General features: G+C 41.8%; 2 protein-coding genes across 10 annotated transcripts in view; one reads left to right on the forward strand and one right to left on the reverse strand.

Moving 5' to 3' along the window:
* PRKACB (protein kinase cAMP-activated catalytic subunit beta) overlaps positions 1-8859 on the reverse strand; it is a 74477-nt gene extending 65618 nt beyond the window's left edge. The window contains exon 1 of the mRNA XM_052800752.1: positions 8736-8859. Coding sequence (XP_052656712.1) covers positions 8736-8781 — 46 coding nt within the window. The 5' untranslated portion in view covers positions 8782-8859. The remainder of the gene's footprint in view (positions 1-8735) is intronic.
* Positions 7853-15152, forward strand: LOC128147767 (translation initiation factor IF-2-like). Of its 9 annotated transcripts, none has more exons than XR_008237103.1 (3): positions 7853-8240; positions 13269-13587; positions 13679-15152. XR_008237103.1 is itself a non-coding variant. In XM_052800760.1 (2 exons), the coding sequence occupies exons 1-2, from the start codon at positions 8780-8782 to the stop codon at positions 13451-13453; spliced, it is 1056 nt and encodes a 351-aa protein (XP_052656720.1). In that variant the 3' UTR covers positions 13454-15152. The 9 variants fall into 9 exon arrangements, 1 of the variants encoding a protein (XP_052656720.1); XR_008237096.1 differs by lacking the exon at positions 7853-8240 and adding an exon at positions 8780-9650; XR_008237097.1 differs by lacking the exon at positions 7853-8240 and adding an exon at positions 9657-10861.
* Positions 15153-23972: the final 8820 nt, after the last annotated feature.

The following is a 23972-nucleotide window of genomic DNA, read 5'->3' on the forward strand; positions in this document are numbered from 1 at the left end:
TTAATAAAATGCTTGAATACAGGTAATTTGCGTTAAAAACTTCATCTTAATGATAGACTGGTGCAGTTAAGTCACATTTTCCCCAATTAGAATTTAAATATACAATAAACCTATTACTGTTACCTGCTACAAGACAACCAAAGAATTTCAAACTGCCTAATACCATAGTAATCAAAACTAACCTTAATTACTATTACAATGCACCTGCTGATGTATCTGAGTACATACACCCTTAATTATGTCATTTCATGAGAGGGAAGAGCAAACAGATTCTGGGCACAGGCAAAATAACAATCTTTTCTATCTTCAAAGTTTCCATGTTTGTGCCAGAAATGCCGTTTCCTTTGTTTTAATTTCTTGAACCACACTGCAGCTGTGGAAGTCTGTGGGTTTATAGATGAGTGCTAACAGCAAGTGCAGTAGGTTAACAAGTACATACTTGCTGGAAGCAGATGAACTTGAATGAAATAAAATAAACAAAAAGTTCCCAATGTCCTCTGTGTAAACATTACAGTATTTTAACAAAAGGATAAAAGTTAACAAGAGGCAGAGGCGTAACAAAACTAATGCTTACCTTTACAAATCACCCAGCAGATTAGATATTTATTCATCTAACAATGTGTTGAAGGAGGATTTTCTATGCCGCCTCTTTTAGCATCACAGGTAATATATCTTACTATTTCAGTGTTAGTCTATCACACAGATACCATATCTCTCAGAAGAAAATCAGTGCAAGGTAGAACAGTAACTCTCTGCCCTTCCTAAGGAGAGAACTTGGCTCAAAATGCTCATCAGGCTTTCTCTGGTAGAGAACAGCTATGTCATGGAAAAGGTTTTTGCTTTCTAAAGAGACTGGAGGGCCATTTATCTCTAACATGCAGAGTGTATTTATATATCTCTATGATTTTCTGGAAGATTTTCTAAACCCCTAAAACTATGGCTCAAAACTACAGATAGACAATATCCCAATGTAAAGAAACACCAAAACCAAACTGGTTGTTTAGTGTGAAGTCATAAAAATTGCGGGTTTTTTAAAAAACAAAACCGCACCAAAACCTAAAACAACAAGGTGTTTCCATACCTTTACTACATGGTAAAATGTTAAGCAACCCCCACAGTTAGCCTAACCCTTACTACATGTGTATCTAGGAATATATACCAGAACTCATTATATCACAAGCTAGCAAGCCCTCTACGATTATAGATGACCGCCCCCCCCCCGCCCCAGGCAGGGAAAAGCAGGAAATAGTTTAATGAATGAGAAAATGAATGAATGAAATCAAAACTTTGGTACATTTCTTAGTTTGAATATCAAATTGGCAAAAACAGAACTGAATCTAAATACAGAATGAAAAAATTAAACAAAAAACCTCTTCTAAAATATTATTGTCTTAAAGATCCACATGGTAAGCGTGGAGATGGAAAGAAGCAATGTTTTGCTATATTCTTCTCTATCTTCATGTAACTCTAAAAGCTTGAGAAAGCAAAGTCCAACTGCTAGGTGCTAACATCTCTCACTAAAAACTTCAAGCCTTGAAGCAATTCATTATATGAACAAAGGCAGACAAGAAAGGGGTAGTTTGGAGTAATCATTTTTCCAAGAAGTTAGCAGGGTGAGGTCTTAGGAAACTGTTAACCTAAGACCTCAGTGCCAAGGAAAGAGACTCCTTTTTCTTGCCACCTTCACTATTTCATTGCCACCAGTGCTTTCAGCGCTTCCTTTGAATCTGTCTCTTGCCATCTGACACCTCAGTTAATTGACTTGGTGTGCAAAATAGTTATAGATAACCCAAAGAGATAAAAAAGACATAGTTTTCTGCCTATGTAAAACAGCTTATCAATGGATCAGAAAAACGCTGGAACTGTGACCCATGAAAAGTCTAGGAATAAAACCATGTTTTTCAACATTACAAGCCACCAGATGCACTCAGCTGTTTTGTGAAACCTTACCCTTAGTGGATGTTATTCTGCTGTGACGCTGAAGAAACAGCAAAAGCAGGATGCCAAAGAGGCAGGCTCAACCGACCACCAAGACGACTGTCATTTACCGGTGCTGATCCTGAACACCACAGGCAGGGCTACCCCAGTATCTTCCTTTTAGCTCCCTGCATAGCAATGTCTACAAACATACCCTCAAATTGCTTTATCCCGATTCTCCTGCTACACAGACTAATACTCTCACTTCATCTTGCATTTCCCATCTGTCTGTATTCACCTTATTACACAAAACAGAACATGTGGGTTTTGGAGAATAAATCGTCTGGTTTGTGTTTGTACAAACAAAATGGGGTTGTGATTCATGACTAGCCCTCCTGAACAACAGGATAACACAAATAAATAAAATTACACAAACGAACGTGTGTAATCATTTCCCAACCATACTGGGGCGGGATTGGGGGGAAGAAAAAAAAAAAAAGGAAGGAAAAAAAGGAAGGTGAATTTACCTTTTAATCTTTTACTTTTGCAAGTCCTGAGACTTTTTCTTTAGCAAATCCTTTTACTTTTGCAAATCCTAACGGCTCCACTGCTATTTTGTCCTCTCCCCCATTCCCCAGGAAGCATTTCTACCTCACAGCGTAGAAACTGTGTAAGGTAGGAAAAGGCTTGCAGTACACCCTGAAACCACAGCACCACAGCTCTCCTTTCTGCAACTGCAGTAGGTCAGGCAGCCCCTATGTTGTGCTTGCTATCTAGTCTCACCTCTGTGCCATATCCTATGGTACAACTGTTAGCACAGCTGCAGTGAACTGGATCAGGAAGCCGATCCAGGTTATCTAAAGTCCCTTCTGCTTTCCCTTTTCTGCAGGGTTATTTTTAACCTAGATCAATCTCAAATGCAGTTCACCTTGTTGTCTCATAAATAGTTGCTCCAGCACACTTGGGGGCACAGAGACAGGAAAAAAGCGGCAGGGGAGAGAAAAGCAGATCTGCAACTGAAAGAAATGCATATGAAATAACACCTTGCACCTGTAACAAAGACAAAGCTTGCGAGCAGGCAGACTCTTTGCCAAGTTCTAGTCCTAAGTTTCACAAGTTTATAAGAAAAATCCCCACCAACTCAAGGTTCCTAACACTGAAAACTCTGCAAGCTTAAATGACCAGAAGCACTGATTAAAAAAATACACTCTACTTGGATTTGATCTGGAACCCAATGCCGTGTAGCAGAGACAATATCTTTTATTAAACTAAATGCTGTAGTTTAAAAAAAAAAAAAAAAAAGCGCTTCTGGGCAAACAAGTCTTTCAGGATGTCTATAGTAAGGACGCAGGCAAAACACACAAAATCTGACAGCCATCCAAAGGCCTTTCCACAGCTCTGTCCAAAGGACAGATGTGTCTGTTACGGAAGAACTTAACTAACTGGAGGAGACTTCCCAACAGCCTGACGCTTGGCGTGGAGCGCAGCCCTCCACTCAGGCATGGCACCCTGCGACACTGTAACTTGCAGCGTTGTGTCCTTACAGTTCTTCCACTTACTTCTCTGTCCACACTCTGCTCCCTGTACCAATAAGATGGTTAATTTTTGCAGCATAGACATAGCCATAATTACACTAAGGAACAACGTGACTGTTGCAAAAAATATGAGAAATCTGAATATTTTTCAAAATACTACTTTTGATTGTGTCATTTCTACGCATGTGGATATATGGGTAAATGAATGGACACTAAAGAAACCCAGCAACAAGGGAATGTCATGTAATTTAAAATATTCTGTCTTTAAAGCCATCTGAGCCTGTAATAAAGGCCTAACTACAACAGCTAAATACATAAACTAATTTATCACTTGGAGGTTCTTCTGACCTTTTGTTATGCTACCACGTGGCTATCATTTACTGAGTGATAGCCTCTGTCTTTGCTAGTCCAAGCTGTGAATAAGCATTTTGCTTTTAATTAAAGCAGAATTTTCAGATGGTACATACTGGTAGTCTTACATTGGTGATTACAGCAAAGGCATTTTTAGGTATTTCTTCAGCAAGTAATTATAACTACTTCTGATTTTCAGATGATGGAGTTCTTTATTGCTGAAACCTAATTGATCAGTAGTGAGACAATACAAGCCCAAAAACACAAGAAAAGAAGCTTCAAATATGTTGTTTAGAGATGTTATCCATACAGTCCATTTCAGCATCACCAGAATACATATTGTTAATTACCCTTTATACAATACATACTATAGCTGATGTTCTACAATGTGTAAGCAAGGCTCCAAAAGCTATTCATTTCAAAATCAGAGAGCATAAACACAATGAGCAAAAGAAACAAGACAACAGCTGTTGAACAAAACTACACTTAGATCAAAAACAGTGAAACAAGGGTCTCTGGAAAAGTGACAGGAAATCAGCAAGCTTGGAACAGTAATGGACACGGAGCTTTTCACCTCTACTTCACCTATTTTAATCTAATCAAGGTCAGCAGTGACAGAGCTATGCCTCATCCAGTCTTTACAAGAAACAAATTTGTGGTCTCTTTTGGTCCTCAATTAGTAAATACAGCAGAATGACCCAGCACTGAATGCACATGAAAAATAAGAACAAAAAAATTTCAGTTCTAAGAAATGTCCCCTGAGGAGGTTAAAATCTACCGGCAAAGGAAAATGAAGAAGGCTGCATCTTCCTGTCAAGCACATTTCAAAGGAGCACTACTTACAGAATAATTATAAGAGTTAAAAAGGGAAGAATTGACTATAATAGGAACTCTGTCATACTGAAGATACTGTAGTGGGAACACTTTGAGGAGGAGGAGGAGTGAATGAACATAAAACTCACATGCAGAATACACATCACACACGCTGTACTTGGCTATTTAAAGACCACAGAAGTCGAAGTTAGTAAAGTCATGTTAGATTAATAAATTCCTCGTGCACAGGAAGCTGGAGATCTAGCTACCACGTAAGAAGATATCTGTACAGAATTATGTTTTGAAAATCATGTATAGTTTAATTTTAAACGTGCATTTTAAGAGCAATTTACTACCACATATTGCTACAGAAAAAGCAGCAAGGACCATTTGAATCCTGGCTAACGCAACTCAGAAGCCAAGCCCGTGTGGTTTCAAGATCTAAAGGAAGAAAATCTTCCAGTCACCAAAGACTGTATTCTAATCACCTGGTCTCTAATCCAGTTTGGTGATTAAAAAGAAAGAAACAGACAATATCACAGCTAAGTATTCTTGAATCTAGCAAAAAAACCCCACAAAAACACCCAAACAAAACACCAAGTGAGATTACTATTAATTTCTAAACAAACTTCTTGCTGTCATGTATGACATTACCTTGCATATCTACAGGGGCAAATAATTCAGAGCCATACATAGTAATTACTTCAAAAATCTGTATTATTGAGTTACCTGAAGAAAAAAAAAAACCAAAACTTTCTACAAACTTTACAATTGCAGGGCTGACATTCATTGCAGTCTAGAAAATAGTTCTAGTAAAGTTAAAACATTCCTGTTTCATATAAAATCAATAATGATCTTGAAAGCAACAGCAGATTCACTTACTGGATTAAAAAAATACTATGTGACCTTTTTTAAACTCAGAGATGTGTTGCAGTTATGTTTCTTTTATGTTGTGTGCTACTTTAACAAATGATTCCAAGGTAATGAATATTAATAAAGCTAACATTTTCCTACATTAATTGCAACAAGTTAAGGTAGACTCCCTGTGGCTTTTTTTTTTTTTTTAAAACGTAATTTACCACATGTTGACATTTTTAACTCATAGGTTGCAGAAGTTTTCTCAACTACTGTAAATTGAGCAGCTGAAAGAAAACACCCCAAACAATGAAGTGAATAATTAAATGAATATTAGGATGAGGTATCAAACTTAGAGAAACTTTTAAGACAACTGACAATTGTGTCTCTTTGGATTTCAAATGAAAAATACTTATATCGTTATTCTAAAAGAACCTCAGAGTTCGTAGGCTGCTGTGCCCTGTGGAAAATCATGAACCCATTTAAAACAGGCCCAGAGTTTAAAATGGGTACAGAGCCTGTAAGCTTCTCTTTAGTAAAGGATCACTTCTTACATTCGTCCTCCGAAATCCACTGCATATTAGAACCTGGAGCAGAAGGGCATAGAAAGAAAACCATAACAGACTACACTGAAACTTCCCATCTTGTGTATATACACACATGTATCTTGCCCTCCCTGCTGTGTAAGCCTGATTCACTTTTTTGGTGGCTAAGCGTAAGTTTCTTAACCAGCATTCAGATGTCACGCACCTGCAACTTCCGCCTAGAAATACTCTGAAACATTTGCTCCATTCTACTACCGGTGTTCACACTGAAACATTTGCTCCATTCTACTACCGGTGTTCACATATAACTGGTTTTATTCTTCTTCATAGCCTGAGTGAAGTACCAAGTACTGAAGATACTTGAACATACACGGAAAGCTAAAATAAACAAGAATATAAGGGCCATGGTTGGGTGAACAGCATTTACCGTGCTGACCACAGACAGTGAAAGAGGTCTCAAATTACACTTCATGAACTAGTAAGTATAGCTATCAGCAGAAGCTGCGTTACCCTTCATTGTTCTTTCAGGGACCTTAGTGTGTCCTTGATCCACACAATACCATATGCTCCATGCGTGGATCAAGGGCATAACATCACCTTTGCAAGTCAAACCTGGATATTTTACTGTTACCACTTCAAACAACTTCATTTTCAGTGTCCTGAAGTTTGGAACATGTGCTACTAAGGACACTTAACACACAAACCAGGAAAAATGGCTCAACAATGCAAATATGTATCAGAAATACTAAAGCTCCATCACATTTTATGTTTCTTTAGCTTTTTAGTTGCCATCTGTCTTATGAATAGATTACACATCAACTTTCACTGCCAGTAAACCAAATAACGCTTCTGATAATTTATTATGTGTGTAGTATTCATATATTATTGATCCTCCACAGTAAGTGAATCCTGGTCTTTCCCAGCAGTATGTCAATGATGATCAATTTCTTCTCCTAGTTACAGAAGTTGTATCATTACAGAGCTTTTTGCTACTAAATATACTGAGTAACTGAACATCTGAGCTTGATGTCTCTAGCAGCATTTCATTTTTAAACTCTAACAAAGGGAGAGAGAGGAGTTCTAAAGCAAACTCCTTCTGCAACCTAAAAATCACTGTATTTAGTAATACGAGAAAAGAATTAATTAAAATGGAAGTACAGACTGTGCGGTGTAGTCTTATTTAACTGCCCAGACTAACAGCAATACAGCTACTACGAAGTACAAAATGCAGCGTTTTGTCATCTGAAGTACTTCAAACAATCCACCCTCTCTCTCTTCACACATATCTTTGTAGGTAGGCAAAAACACTTCCTATCAAAAATTAATGCACTCAGCTAAATAAATAAAAAAACCACTAAACAGTAATGATCAAACACTCAGAAACCATTTGGTTTGTGAAATCTGTAATAACAATAAGATGCAAACCGAAAGGCAAAACCACACAGCAGAACTGGGTAGGTCAAGCAGAGCCCCTTGTCCCGCAGCTGGAGACACCCATGCAGGTCCCTGGGCAGCCAGAGAGGAATGCTGCATGGGCAGGCACTGGCCTATGCAAATCGGGTTACTCGGTTCTACCCCAGACCTCAGTAGTAAACACACAAAAAGTAAACAAAGTGGGGAGGAAAAGAAAAAGTAATTTATATGTTTAAACTCCTTTCTGTTTTAATATTGCCCAAGGAATTTCCAGTAACAAAGGGTATTGTTGTAGGAACACCGAGCTTGCACAACTGGCTGCTCTCTACGTCTTGTCTTTTCTCTTATCCACCACAAACATACCCAAAGTTTTCCACTAGAAGCGAAGTAAGGAAGTTAACTTACTAAAAATGAAGTCGGGGGGGGGTGGGGGTTGTTTCCCCAACAGTTGGATCGGCTTTATATTATTTAAAGATTATACTGAAATACTTGGGAAAAAAAGACCCCAAACCCAGCAGAAAGCACCCGGCAACGGCAAGTTCAGACCGATGCTTTTGTCTTCCATTTTACCCAGGGATGAGGAGAGCAGCGTTTGTACCGAGCGCGCTCCCCAACGATGTAAACACGCCGCGGGGCTGGGGCTGTGCCACGGGGAGCGGGCAGGACCGGCGGGGTCCGCGGGGCTGCACGATCCGGGCCGGCTTAGGAGTTTCTGACCTACATTCCCTGCAGCGGGAAGAAAACCCTCCCGCCGCAGACGGAGCGGAGCGCGGCGCGGCGGGCGGGCGGGCGGCCTCCCCCGCCGGCAAGGGTGTGTTCAGGGGTGGGGAAAGCGAGCCGGCCGGGGCGAGGATGGAGGCTGGAGGCTGGCGGAGGCGCTGACACCTGCCCGCCGCCACCCCGGCCCCGCCAGCAGCTCCTCCTTCGCCGGGCACGGACACCTGCTGCGGGACAGCCGGACGCGCGGCCCGGCGGCGGCCTCGGTCCGGCGGCCGCAGGCGGGTTTATCCCACTCGTTTCCCGAAGCGCTACACCGCGAGGCGGGCGGCTCGGCGGCGGGCCGGGGCCGGGCTCGGGCTCCTCCGCGGCGGCGCGCAGGCCGCGCCGAGCTGGGGGCCGGCGGGCGCGGGCGGCCGAGGCCTGCGCGGGGCCGGGGGGGGGGGGGGGGGGGGGGCTCGGCGCCTCAGCCGCTAGGCCGCGGGGCCTGCGGCGGCGCGGGGCGGGCGCGCCGGGCCCGGCCCGCCGGCCCCTCCTCGGGGAGCGGAGCCAGGCGCCGGGCGGAGGCGGCGGATCCCCCCTCACTCACCGCTCTCGATCTCGTTGCCCTTCTTGGCGGTGGCTGCGTTCCCCATGGCCGGGCCGGGGCGGCGCGGGGCGGGGGGGGGGGGGGGGGGTGGGGGGCGGGAAGGATGCCTGGCGGCTGCGGCGGGCGGGGGGCAGGGCTCGGCTGGCGGGGCGGCGCGGCGCGGCCCGCGGGCGCGGCGGCGGCGGCGGCTGGCTCCCCTCGCCCCGCGCTGGGTCTCTGTGTCTCCGGCCGCCGCGGAGGAGGAGGCGAGCGCTCTGCCCCCCTCCCCCACCCCGACACACGGCGGAAATGACGGCCGGGGCGGCGCCTCCTCCCTGCTACGCCGCCCGCCGGGGGCGCGCGGGGCGCGGGGCGCCGCCGTCCACGGCACCGGCCGCCGCCACCGCCGCCGCCTCAGGCGGGGCGGGGGGGGGGGGGCCCGGCCGGAGGGAGGGAGGGGAGGAGGGGGCCGCGGGAGCCCTGGGCGGCGCCCGCCCGCGCCCGCGGCGGCGGCTCGCGGAGGGCAGGGGCGGGCTGCCCGCGGGCTCCGCCACCGCCGCCGCCTCCGTGCAGCCCCGGCCAGCGCCCGGCCGCACGGGGCGGCGGCGCGGGAGCGCCCCCCGCTGCCGCCGCCCGGAGGGCCGTCCCGCCCGCGGGGCGCCGCGGCTGACGCGGGGGCGAGGCGCGCCGTCCCCAAGGTGACCCCGGGAGGCCGAGCGCGCCGCGGCCCTTCGGCAGGGCCCGCCCGGCGCCGGGGGCTCGGCCGCCTCCCCCTCAGCATCCCTGGCGGCCCGCGGACGCCCACCCCGCCGCTGCCCCCGCGGCCGACGGCCGGGCCCGCGCCCCGGCAGCCTACACGAGGACAAGTCGCGCTTGCCGCCTCTTGCCAGACTGTTTTTACGTGGCTCAGCGGACTGCCGACAGAAAATACCGAAAGTAAGCGAGCTGCCAGCGAAGACTTTTTTTTTTTTTTTTTGCCTCCCCCCTTTCGCTGCCACTCACGTCGCAAATAGCTACAGCTACGCGTTTTCAAGCGGTATTGTGACTTTCAAGTTGATCGTAGCTCTCTTTATATATTTACCACGTGAAACGCTCGGAGTGTTTTGGCTCTGGAAGGAAATGCTCATCAAAAAGAAGGCTCTGGTTTATGTGCCTTAAAGCGGGGAGAGTGGAGAGCAGAAGTGCTAATCTTATGGATCGCAAACCGTATATATTCTGCCGGGACAATTTATGTGATACCCAGCCTCTTCTGGCAGCATTCTTTCCCCACGGCTGCAGGCTGCATGAATTGTTCTGGCGGCAGCCGTCCCGGCTACCGTCTTTCACAGGGGCCATCCAAATCCCCTCCTGACAGCGGGGGCTGCCTGCCAGTGCAGCTCATGCTGCCATGGCCTAAGACTGAATTACCTTGCTCTCTGTAAGACGGGGTTTTATGCACACGCACTAATGCACACTACAGCAGACACCTCTGGGAAATTTCCAGTCTCCTGAGACTGTGCAGTGGAGTACGCTGCATGTGAACACCGGGCAGATCTAGCCAGCGCATGGCTCTGCCTTGACAGTGGTACAAGCTGCCCGGATTATCCAGCTGCAAAGTTTGGGGAACACTCATCCGAATTATCTTGATGTTTTGTAGGTTGAAGTTCTATCAATGAACGCTTCAATTAAGGGACTTTCTCTTGATTTTCACCTTTTCACTTGCGTTATCCTGATCTGTGTGATACTGCTTGCTTCAGAGGAGTACCTGTGTTTTTATGATTAAAGCAGCCGTCTCTGGGGAAGCCAGGTCTTTATTGCTTTGAAGATCAGAAACAAGACTTAGGCATAGTGAGGAAATAATCTGCAAACCATTGGGGGCGGTGAAGCTGCTACTATTGAAGAGGGCTGTCTCGTTTTGCCAAAGCCGGAGTCTCCGCGTTCTTTACGCGCTTACCCAGAGGTTCAGTGAGTTACCGGTAATTTGCTCTGCTAGGGAAGGGCAGGGGAACTGCAATGGCCAGATCTGTACCAGGAGGAGAAGTTTAGCTCGGGAAAAGAAGAGGGTACTTTTGCCATTGACCATCTTGATCACTTGGACAATGACAAAAAATAGAAAACTGAGGTGCTGTACCATTTAAATAAATGTCTGAAGATGCTATCACAGATAGGTAAAGATGTTACCCCAGTTTTAAAAGTTTTCCCTGCTCTGGCCATCGTCATTTTCATTTTGGCCAGATGGCATCTGAGTCAGCTGATTTTCATCCAGGTGCTGACAGGCATTTTGATATCCTTGAGAAGACAGCAGCAGCATCACTAACAAATGAGATATGCTGCAGCATCTTTAGCATATTCTTGCCATTACAGCTCATCCCTTCACTAGCAAATTACGCTGCATAGGGTCTATATGTGAGGACCCACCAAGGTCCAATAGCCATTACTGCCCTGTGGGATTTGGTGGACGAGGATCAGCTGGTCGTTGCATGTAGTCCAGCAAAATCCTACACGTACAGACGTGGCACCACATATATGTGTGCAGCAATGCATGACACTAGTTCTCAAATAAGCACATGCTCTGAATACACATGCAGTCTGATGGATTTGCATGAATTCTTATACCCAAACACTCTCATAATCAAAAAAATAACAAATAGAAGTCAACAGTGCTGTGAAACATTAAGTGAAGCACTTCTATGGTCCTAGCATTACATGTCTGAGTGAAGATAACAGAAACAAGGACTTAGGGCTGGACATTTGCATTCTCGTTCACACCACTTATACAACTTCTGCTATATTAAACAAGTTAATACTCATTCACTAATTGCAGAACATACCAATGTAGCATAGATTGTATATGTTATGTGTATATATTTACTTAGCATTCAGAGCATCTACTTTTATTCTAGGCCTAATCTTTGGTTTGCCTTAATTTTCCTACATAAAATCCTTTGGTTTTCTTATATAAAATCCTTCGATGCTGAAATGCCTCATATCACTACTCGTACAAAAGTAGTTTGTCTTCTTCCTTTCAACACAATTGGTTGAAAAATCAAATCATGCAAATATGAAAAGATGTTCTGTTTGGATATGTGTCCTGGTTTCAGCTGGGATAGAGTTAACTGTCTTCCTAGTAGCTGGTACAGTGCTGTGTTTTGAGTTCAGTATGTGAAGAATGTTGGTAACACTGATGTTTTCAGTTGTTGCTCAGTAGTGTTTAGACTAAAGTCAAGGATTTTTCAGCTTCTCATGCCCAGCCAGTGAGAAAGCTGGAGGGGCACAAGAAGTTGGCACAGGACACAGCCAGGGCACCTGACCCAAACTGGCCGACGGGGTATTCCATACCATGTGACGTCCCATCTAGTATAGGAACGGGGAAGTGGGGGCGGGGAATCGCCGCTCGGGGACTGGCTGGGTGTCGGTCGGCGGGTGGTGAGCAATTGCACTGCGCATCATTTGTGCATTCCAATCCTTTCATTATTACCGTTGTCATTTTATTAGTGTTATCATTATCATTATTAGTTTCTTCTTTTTCTGTTCTATTAAACCATTCTTATCTCAACCCACGGGTTTTGCTTCTTTTCCCGATTTTCTCCCCCATCCCACTGGGTGGGGGGGAGCGAGTGAGCGGCTGCGTGGTGTTTAGTTGCTGGCTGGGGTTAAACCACAATATGTTAGAATATTTCAGCAATGGCGCAACCTAAAAAATTCAGATTTCATTTGTTTTGCTGATCTGTATAAGATATAGCTATACTCTAAGAAAGTCAGCTCAGCAGTTTTAGAACTATACACATTTAATGATGTAGTTTCAGTGACTCACAGTGGGTTTTAATCCATTTTTCTACATATGTGGGTTTTAATCCATTTTTCTACATACTTGTTGGGAACTATCGATTAGGAATATCCTACCAAGACCAATCTTTTTTCTGATAAAGCCTAAAGCTCTGTAGCAGATGTATAGTTCCCTCATGAAACTTGCATATTCCGCTCTACATAGACTCAGAACTAAAAATGAGAGGGTCATTTCAGGACAGAAAAGATACATTTCTGTTAGATCAAAGGCTTTCACGTGCTTTTAATGAAAATCACTTTTTCAGACGGTAATTACTTCTGGAACCACATATCATTTCACTCCATAATCACTCCAATTTCTAGATGAGATAGCGGCATTTCTGTAGCAACTGCAGCAGTTGTTTTCAATACACATTCAAAACAAGTCACTAAATTTAAATCATTACGCATCGTAATTTTCTTCCCTCGCGTTTAAGGTGTGCCTGCATTGCAAGGGCTTGGCGTATATAGATTGATGGTTTTGCCCATCCATACTGATAATTCTTACCCTGAGGATGTAGGCTCTGCTCAGGTTATGAATATGTACCTGCCTTAGTTGTAATTCTCTTTACACGGCCAGCCTGCCGTACCATTGCAGCAGTGCCTGTAAATTGCAGGGTTTGAATACCAGATTTGACTGCTCTTCCTCAAATCCCACATTCCTGTGTCTTTGAATACCCCTGGCAGCCGCCTCCTCTACTCCTAAGCAGACTGATATATTTGGCATTTAACTCTTTGTTTTCCTTTCAGGTTGTTCCAGACTACTGGCACATTTCCTGGTCTCAGCTAACCCCTGCTCTGCCAGCGTGGGATGTTTTTCTAGCAAGTTGCTAACGTGCCAAGAAGCATATGTATATCTTTGTGAATATGGAAGTTATTTTCCAAATTTTACAGCTTCTGACCCAGAAACAGGAATATTCATCACTGCAGCATAATTTCAGACCTGCCAAGAATATATCAATTATGTCATGTGGATGTGCTAAGGGAAAGGATGAAAGCGGGAGTACAGCAATTCCCCCTGCTCCCTGCACTAGCTATTCAGAGAGCGATGAAGTACATCCTTGTGCAGGTAAGACCAAATCCACTGATGCCTAATTCATTCCTGCTGAGGACCCATCCTCACAGAGAGGAGTGAAAGGTCTTACATCGTCTTTCCACAGTATGTGAGATTGCCAGCCCCTGAATTCACAATGAAACTGGAGCAACTTGGCCAACAACTTGCTCTGCCAGATCTCCTGAAAAATGTTCTTTGATGTCCTCCGACTATGAATGCAGAAGAAATCTGGAGCCTCAGGAAGGTGTTCTGCACACTGTGACTGTTACAGTTTTGAGGGACACTTTGGTTCAAAGGAGGGGTTCTTAATTAAGGGTAACTTGGGCTTCCTTCAGTGTGACTAGGTACACTTAAAGCAAGACGCTCCAAAGGAAGTTTACACCAGCAGCCAACACTTCACCACTGCCACCCTTCCCTTCTTGGCATTAGATGTTTCCCAAGATAGCCACTGGTCAAAAACCCCATGTAAACATAGAAGCAAAGGGTTTATATATTCCCTTATTGATTTTGAACTACACTTACTTCACCACAAACCTCTCAAGAGCCATAAAGTTGCAAGGTGGGTTTTTTTCTGATGTTTTAAACACAATTTAAAGAAACAGGTACATTTTGGCTATGCTTTTGCTGTCAGTATTGCCCCTTGACAGGACAGCATTTGTCAAATTCTCTATGGATAGTGGCTATATATTCATAGGAGGTGGCAGGTGCTGTCCTGTGATCAATGTTCTGCTGAATAGACATGTTTTTTGCAGAGATAAACTACGGACTTCCTTAATGGGCAAGTCCAGCTGCTCAGTTCTTGGCCTTTATCTCCCATGATCATTTGGGAGAGGGTGTAGTCTCTTGCTATCAGGCAAACAGCAGTTTTTTCAGTTGCTTATAATTGTTCTGCAGATTATTCCATATTTGTAGAAGATACCGCCTGCAAATTTGTGATTCAGAAGAAATTCCTAATTACTGTTAAGTAAAATTCTTACTGACCTGCTTCTGTAATTGACTTTGTGATCCTTCTGTGGGTATCTGGCCGCCATCATGCTCATTTTAAAGGTTTCCACATCGAGAGAAGTCCTTTGCTTTTCTACACAGGTGTTCCAAATTTTTTTGAATCCATGACAGATTGCTCAGCCTAAGAAAAGCAAGGTATTTTATACTATCTTGATTTGCTGCACTTCTGAATAGTTGATGGTGTACAAAAATTGAGTAGAGAAAAAAACAGAAAAAAAATTTAATTGCACATTTTGTTCTTGTATTTTTAGTAGTTCAGCAATGTTTTTGGATTGCTACACATGAACTATGGAAGGAATGAAACTCAAAATTGATGGTATAGTTGTCTGACATTAGATTGTAGTCTAGTCACACATTTGAATGGAAATACTACTTATGTAGTTAAAGTTATTCAAATACATAGCTGTTTAAAAAACTATATAGCAAAACACTTTCAGGGTAGTTGACTTCATTATCTGCGTGCTTACCATAACTGAGAGGTGATCAATATTATACTGATGTTTGTTTGTTCTTACTGTATATTGAGACTCTGAATCACTTACCTTTTACAGAATAAAGAAGATTAAAAACAAAAATTGTGATTTTTTTAATTTCTCTTTTAGGTCTTTTCTACAGAGATCTCCAAGTTAATTACAGCTGTTAATTTAAAGTAGACTAAGCTATATTAAATGCCTCAGTATGTATTTTTCTTCAGAATTAAAAATGACCTTAATTCAATTTAGCCTAACTCACTTTGGAAGCGGAGTAGGCTATGTTAAATGAAGGTCACTTCAGTTCTAACCAAGAGAGTTCACACAAAGAGTTCACCAGGCTTTTGTACATACTCTGCACCCAGTAAATTAGGAATGATGAAGGACTAGTAGTCACATATCTAAATCTAAGCTTCACTGTATTCTGCTCAAATGCATGTCCTGTAAATTGTGTCCCACTGTCACATATCACTGTATTGGGTAAAGAAGTCTAGTGAAAAAGCTTTTTAATGCATAATCAGCTCTTCAGCTGTAATATCTTTAGTAGTGCCATCTAAAAATAGAAAAAGATGTTTTTCCTGGTTTATTATTTATATCTAGAAGCACATTTTTAAACAGAAACAAAATCACTTTCCTAATACCCATTTATCTTTCTACAACCTGTTGATTTTCTCTTAGGGCTACAGCGCAGTTCCTGGAAATACTAGGAGCTGTGCACACATGACTAATTGAAGGTAATACGTCCCGTTTGCTCTCATCATTATTATTTCTTCTGCACACACCATCTTTTTTCTGCAAATGTCCTTTGTTCTTAAGAAAACAGTCATCCAAGGCAGAGGTGTCAGCAACATGCAGTTTCTTCATGGTTCAGACCCCTGGCGCTTGCAGTCAAATTAAGACAAGCTTTTGCCTAACGTTCAGCTTCTCCCATCTGCTTTATCTGTGTTGTTATTCCTTGCTTATGATTTCAAGCTCTGTGTGCTTTTCTGCCTCTAATATCTTTGTCTTATGCTATTTTGAGCTCTTAGTCATATCTAAGGTGTCAGAGCACTCTCCAGTCCAACACTTATTCATGTATTAGTTTCTTGGCAGATTCTAAATTGCCTCATCTGGAGTCTGCTTCTCCCAGGAGTCTGTTTCTGTATTATTTGCTCCACTTTCTGTTGAAAACCAGTGGCTTTTTAAAATTGGAAGTTTGTTTTTTTTAATCTACAAATCTTCATTAGATCTTACCCTCAGGCGGGCTGATTCCATGCTTTATCATAACACCTGTAACAGATGAAATTGTCTCCCCAATCTTATAAACTACAAAATACTTTAAAACCTTCAGGTTCAAAGCGTATAACTTTCATATGCTTCATTTTCATTTAGAATGCAATACTCCTCAATTTTTTGTAACAGCTTCATGAATATCCTCCTCTGCTTGGATTGCTGAAAACTGTTAAATATGCCAAATGCATCAGCACTTGCTGTTTTCAGAAGGAAAACCTCTTTCTGGTTGACTTGCTTTTAAATAACACTTACTGCTTCCATTGTAAATTGAAGTGTTCTTGCCTTCTTTTCCAGTAGTTTCTGGTATTTCCAGAGTTTGAGCCTTTAAATGCTCCAATTTCTTCTCAGTGTCTTCCTTTGATTTCTTTTTATTGCTAGTGCCATGAATGAGGAGTTGTTCCAGGCTCAGAGGATTACAGTGGATGTTCTATAATCATGTGTGTCCGCAGTGCCTTTTCCTCACACTTACAAGCCAGAAAGCTAAACCTCTAAAAGAACATTTAGACCAGTAGTGTTTCATTAGGAGAAATAATAAGCAAAAAAAATTACAGTATCATATTCATAGGTATGATTCTATTAAAAAAAAAAAAAAATCCTTGCAAGAAACAAACAGTAAAAGCTACTTTGCATCTGAAAAAAAAAGAGCCAAGAAACCAACTTAGAAAGTTTATTTAGTATTTGTAGATCTATTTTTGGTTTGTGTTTGACTGACAAAGCTAGAAGGAGAAATACCTATGGTGCTAGCCAAGAAGAACATATTAATACTCAGCAACACAAAGAAGAAGTGGCTATTTCAAGTGGTTGTAATGCAAATGCCAATGTAAAAGTTTTTTCCTCTCAACTCCACAATCTGAGAAGCCATTGGCAGAATGTGCTTTGATATTAGCAGATGTTCTGTATATTTGATAGATGCATGACTGATCCACCAAGAGAGAGAAATTGAATGTTTTCAAGCATTTTTTTAATCTCATGAAACAGAGAACTTTTTGACTTCTACTTACATTTAGTCCAAGCTAGATTTCCTTTAAACTCAGTTTCACTTCTGAAATGTTGAGCTAATAGTTGAAATATATATAGTGTTTCCAGTGAAGCACTTATATTTTTTTAATCCATATTAAAAGACGGTAACTATGTGAAATACAGTTTTTTTTCACAGAAAATGTGAAAGACAGGGCTTTTTAATTGGTATTAGGTATTACCTTTCTAATCATCACATTTACATGAAAGAACTCCATTCATTCCATTTTGTGCAAAGGGCAGATCCATTCCAAAGAATATATTAACCAATAAATGTCTATGTATAAAAATTACCCTCAAGCATTTCTCGTTTCCAATGCTGTAATTCTTTTCAAATAATTTATGGTAAAGACAATCAATCAGGATCTCTAACAGAGGATGTATAGAAGCCTGACCATGTTAGGGATAATGCTTGCACTTGCTTGTTATGTCCAGGTGCAACATTTTAACTCAGAGGTGATGGGATTTTATGTGTATAACGCTTGAAACAGCTGCTTTTTTGTCCTTTGATACCTCTTTGAAATCTTCCCTTATGTCTACTTTATTTTTATCACAATAAAAATTATCCTCTGATTTAAACATAATTTTCTTTTGTTCCTCCTAGTTTTACTTCTTTATATTGCTAAAATTAAAAAAAAAAAAGTATTTCCATTCCTTTCCAAGAAATGTCCTTTTCTGTACCCCAAAGACTTAATATGCCTTTAGTCTCACCCTCTGCTTTTCCCCCTTTTCTGTCCCTTTCGGCCTCCCACTCTGTTCTATTTACTTGCTCTTTCCCTTTGCTGTACTGCAAATTTACTATGGGAATCATTATTTTGAAAGGGTTCACAAAGCTAATGAAATTCAGCAGCACACTTTGGTGGTGTTTAGCATCCCTTGCTTCATCCAAATAATTAGGACATCAGATCTTATTTTCACTAATAGGGTTGAATATAAAGATGCATGTATGTCTAAATCAGCTGGGACCCTACCTGGTTGTTACTGAAAAGACAAAACACAGTTGACATTTCTAATCCCCCAAGCACACACATGCAGGGGCATAGGCCATAAAAGCCATTGCTGAAGAGAAAATATTTTTCTGAAGTGTCGAATGAAATCTTGCTTTCTTCATACTCAAATGCAGTTTTGCCATCAGTGCCATCAGGATGTTACCTGCAACACTGGGCCTGGGTTGGTTTTCTGTTTTTGCAGCTGTTACTTCTCATAAACTATCTTAAAGAAAATACTTTGCTTACACGCTGTCTTTCATTTCTGCTGGAACATTCCATCAATTTATTGCAGAGACAAGAGTATAATTAGCCATATCCATTCCCTCAAGGGTAACATAGGACGATATACTGAATGGGCACAAAAGACATGTTAGAAATGGTTCTCCTGGGTAAATAATTTATTCCTATAATTTCTTAGGAATGATAAATGCGGGTTACATCGCTCTCCTTCAGTTAAAAGCACTTTCCCTATGGAGGACAGGGGAGGGGTATGTCCTTTCTACCCGCTACCTGTTTGAAGGGGGAGCTAAATGGTTTGTATAATGATCCTTTAACACACAAACATTAATAATACAATCAATACCAATACTTATCATTTATGCAGTGCTTTTTCATCCATAAGTCCTAGGGCAAGACAGTCAGATGAAGTCAAAGGCTTCTGAAAGTGTCAGTGGCGTCGGGGAGCGGCAGTCCCACGGCAGCTTGGATTTCAAGGGAGGAGAGAGGAGAAAGGCTGGAGGAGGTACAGGGAGAACAGCAGAACCCCTCGGGGAGGGCAGCTTCACCGCGCCGCGGAGAGGAGAGCATTGTAACTGGTAAAGGAATGAAACAGTCCAGGACAGAAGAGAAGAGGGTTTGAAAATGGTAAAGAGAGAGGAAAACGAAGGCAGAAGAATTGGAGCACGTACATGTGCAGAGAAAGGAAAACAGATAAAATTATTATGGAAGAGAACTTGTAGAACTTGCCTCATTCAACAGGAAAATATGCAATATGGTCTTTTAAGAAAGAAAACAGTAGGGGAGGTAACCTATTTCATTTGGAGAGAAAAAGTGTTGCTTATGACTAAGAGAAGCTGTGATTTTGTTACAATCTCGGCAATACATACATGGTCCAGGTTCATCCCTGCCTGTGTGTCTGCTCCGTGTGTGGACCTCTCTACTCACTCCCTGATGGCTCTGAGTGGAATAATTTGCAGGCTTCTGGTCTGGACACAGTCTTTTAATATATGTTTGGACAGCTGCATCACAACAGGGGCCTAATTTTGAATGGGGTCTCTGTTTTCTACCATAATTGAAATAATAAATCATGATCACTCAGTAACATCGTCACTCTTGCTTCTTGGACATAAAAATCTCATGAGATCATAAGGAAATGTAATTTATGTTAATATTATCTATTATGTTCACAAAAATTACAATCCATAGTCTGAACCAAAACAAAAAATCATCATGTCTATGTAAAGTGTAATTGTAGCAGCCTTTTGTTTCTTTGCCACAACAAGTAGTTGTGAAGAATTCGAAGGATTCTCCTACCCCAGGCTGTGCATTTGTTTCTCCATAGGCAGGGCACTCTGCAACGTTCCTTTCCTTTTTGTGATTTTGGAGACTGTAGCACAGACAAGACAGGCCCCTTTAAATCTCTTTGGCTTATCTGGTTGCTTAGGACAACCCCTGTAAACATCAGTGGAACAACATGTGGTCTTCAAAAAGCTGGGACCTTGAGAAAAAACTAGGTCATTTCGGGACAGGCAGATCCCATGTATCTGTAACTACATGAGAAGACATATGCTTTTGCAGAGATTTATTTTGCACATTTCTTTGGGAATGGTTCATGCTTTTATGCTCTGTTTTAGTTTGTGATTTGTGGCAAAAATAAACATTTTTTTCTTTCAGCAGCTTTTTTTCTTGTTTTCTATATTGCTTTCTGTTGTGACATAAATATTTACTGATTAAATATTTATATATAATGAAAGAAGAATATGAGAAAGAAGACTTTGACTATACAAAAGTGACAACTCTGCTTATCATTTTATTTTGATAGTGTGTTTTTATTGTGCCTTTTGAGGCGATAGCTTTAGAAAGGTGAAAAGCCTATTAGAAAGCTAATTTAGAAATATTGGGGATAATAAAGTAAGAAAGAGTGACAATGTTACCCTTTGCAATATCAGTTGTGAATTAGATGTGATAAATAGAGGGGTTAAATATTAGCTAGCTGATAAATATTTTAAAGCTTGTTCTTACTGATATGAAACAGCAGGTTCTTTCTTATACAGAATTCTGAAGAATTAAAAAACCAACAGTCTGGTGGTTCTGTGTCCCTGATATTTCAGAACTCAAATTTTTTTTCAGATAATGTTTTAGAAATGAGATTAAAAGTTTATCTAGTTTGTCTCCTCTCCTGCCAGTGTTTCATTACAATGAGTTGCTTCAGAAAATTATTACTATTACTGCTATATATGTTATTACACTACTACTTTTCCGGATTTAAAATGTGATATTCTTCCTATATGTCCCTCCCTTTCATTGCTGTCTATAAAATAATTGCTATCTGTGGGAGATATATAGACAGGTGAACTTAGTCATCCATGAACAACAAGTTAACTTTGACCTCCATTTTATGTCTGTAATATTTAAGATTAAAATCTTCATTTAGTTCTTGTTAACATTGTAGCTGTATAACTTGTACTCGATATAAAAATACACCTCTTAAACTTTAGCTATGAAAAACTCATGGCAGAATTTCATATTATTTCATCTATAAAACATGTGGTTTTGTGATTAAACAATGAGGAAAGTCTGAAGGAGTAACTTTATTAGACTAACTGAATCTCACAAATGAATATTAAGTTATTTGGAACTTCTGGTTGAACCCTGTGTACGTGTTGTGGTTTAACCCCAGCCAGCAACTAAGCACCACGCAGCCACTCACTCACTGCCCCCTACCCAGTGCGATGGGGGAGAGAATTGGAAGGAAAAAGGTAAAACTTGTGGGTTGAGAATATAACGGAAAGGAAGAAACTAATAAAGATAATAACAGTAATAAAATGACAATAATAATTAAAGGATTGGAATATACAAAACAAGTGATGCACAATGCAATTGCTCACCACTCGCTGACTGATGCCCAGTTAGTTCCTGAGCAGTGATTCACCTCCAGGCCAACTCCCCCCAGTTTATATACTGGGCATGACATCACATGGTATGGAATACCCCTTTGGCCAGTTTGGGTCAGCTGTCCTGGCTGTGTCCCCTCCCAGCTTCTTGTGCCCCGCCAGCCTTCTTGCTGGCTGGGCATGAGAAGCTGAAAAATACTTGACTTGGTGTAAACATGACTTGGCAACAACTGAAAACATCCCTGTGTTATCAACATTCTTCTCATACTGAATCCAAGACATAATGCTATACCAGCTACTAGAAAGAAAATTAACTCTGTCCCAGCCGAAACTAGGACAGTATGTCACTCTTCCATTCATTTTTCTGAGAGAGAAAAAGGAATTTAAACCAGTTCTTGTTTATGTAATCCAAATTCATGTAATTTTAAGTCTTACATAGTCTTTTAAATGAGAGCAAAGTAAACAGAATATATAACTGAGTCAAACCAGGGAAAAATGCAGAACAATTAAATTGAATGTGAATTTAAATCTCTTGTAACTGTGGCTGGAACTTTGAATGGCAAAATCTTGTCAAGTCTTCATAGACCTGCTGATTCCAGTGCACTTTTTATAAAACGTGAAGTTGTACTGGGTCATTTCTCTTCTACCAACTTTGTTGCAATACACTTTTAGTCCAACATAGGGGTAGGATAGGACTTGGAGAGTAGCAAACCCATAATCTGCCATTGTCTGCTTTGGATCATCAGCTGAAAACCTCTTCTTTTTAAAAACCTCTTCTTTTTAAACAGAAGCATGGTGCTTTAAGGAAATGAGTGTTATTATCAGGCTATCCTTTCTACATTTTATCCTACTCATTACCTTAAAGAGGGATAAGACAGCTTTCAAGACATGAGCAATTTTTTGCATGGAAATCCACATAAACTTAGTGAGATCACTTCATAGTGTGCTATTCCACAAGTTCTCACTCCACACATTACAGTTTACTTTATAATTGCTGTTAATAGTTCATGTTGGTGAATGCTACACAATAAAGACAAATTTTCAATCTCTAAAAATGACAGAACAAGAGCAAATAGACATTATTCAGCCTGTAGAAAATATTACCTATGTTGGGGTATTCTTAGTTCTCCTGTGAGTTAACCTCTATATTGTTTATCTTTGCTAGAACCAGAAATTCCTGTTGTAAATAGCAAGCAAGATTTGATTGAAAGGGTTAGGTAGACAAAACTCTATTGCTGAACAGGAAAGTTCCTTCTACAGTCTGAATTAAATCTCACATACCTGTCCAGACAAATATTGATTATGTTAGTACAAGATATGCGGTACAAAAGTTCCTCTTAAAAGATAACACAAAATGAAAAAATCCTGTAATCTGTACCACAGCATTTCAAAGGAAAGATGCCCAAATTCCAAGTTCCTCTGAATCTTCTTGTATCAGGGTACCGAGGGCACTAATAAGCCTTAATGGCTCTGACCAGCCCCACCTGGAGCCTCCCCCACACCCATGGGCTCAGGAGTTCTATTTAAGTTCACTTGAACCCCCAGTTATTGCTGGAGTGCTAACCTCCTGCACAGGTACAGCCTCAGCCTGGCTGTGGTCCTCATTGATTCCCAGCCCATGGGATGGCTTTCCAGCTTGTTATCGGTCCTGCCTTGTTATTATGGACCTGTCTGGCAATTGCTGGACCTTATCCTTGCCTATGGACTGACTTCCTGGCCTGGCCTTGGACCTGCCTCATCACCATGATACTGCTTTATGATATGGGCTCTTGGTCGGGTCTGTCTTGCTTACCTTGCTTGGGTACTGTGGGGCTGATAGCTGGGGTTGTGGGATCTCTCTTGGTTCGTATTCTCTTACCAAGCAGCCCTGCTCTTGCTGCCTCTTGACTTGTTGCATCTCTAATTTAAATCTGAACTCTTAAAGGTTCATTTAATTTGCAGAAGACTCAAGACTGCTGCCCATAGCCCAGATCCAGCATTTCCATTCAGTACCTTCCTATGTTCTGTATCTGTCCTACCTGAATAGATACTGATCTTGCATTACTTATTGCTGTATGGCACAAACTCAGATTTGGTAGGATTTACTACATGTTGCAAAAGATGCTACTGTAATTCTAGACTTAACTATTCTTATAAATGCAAATGGATAGTCCTTGTCCCCACTACAGTAACTTCCACTTCCTCTCTGCAGAAATATCTTGCCACTTCTATTGCTCTTAGGTCCTCTGCTGTGACATCCCAATTTGAGTGGGTGAGAAGCAATGTGTGCTGCCTTCAAGCTGCCCACCTCACCAGGCTAACAGGCACTCCAGGAAACTGAATGGCATTGTAGAGGCACCTGAGCATCTGACACTATATATAAGCAAGTAAGCCCTTGCTAAGATGGGTCAGAATTGAGTACATGTAGTTAGATGTTTTTGCATTAAGCAGCCCAGTGTATCTTGTAGTATTGGTATTGGGAAGATTTTTCCAGTGTTAATGAAATTTCTCTATCTTGCTGCCCTAGAGAAGTCAGTATTGACACTAATGTCATC

Source organism: Harpia harpyja, chromosome 11 (genome assembly GCF_026419915.1).
Source record: "Harpia harpyja isolate bHarHar1 chromosome 11, bHarHar1 primary haplotype, whole genome shotgun sequence".
NCBI classification, from domain to species: Eukaryota; Metazoa; Chordata; class Aves; order Accipitriformes; family Accipitridae; genus Harpia; species Harpia harpyja.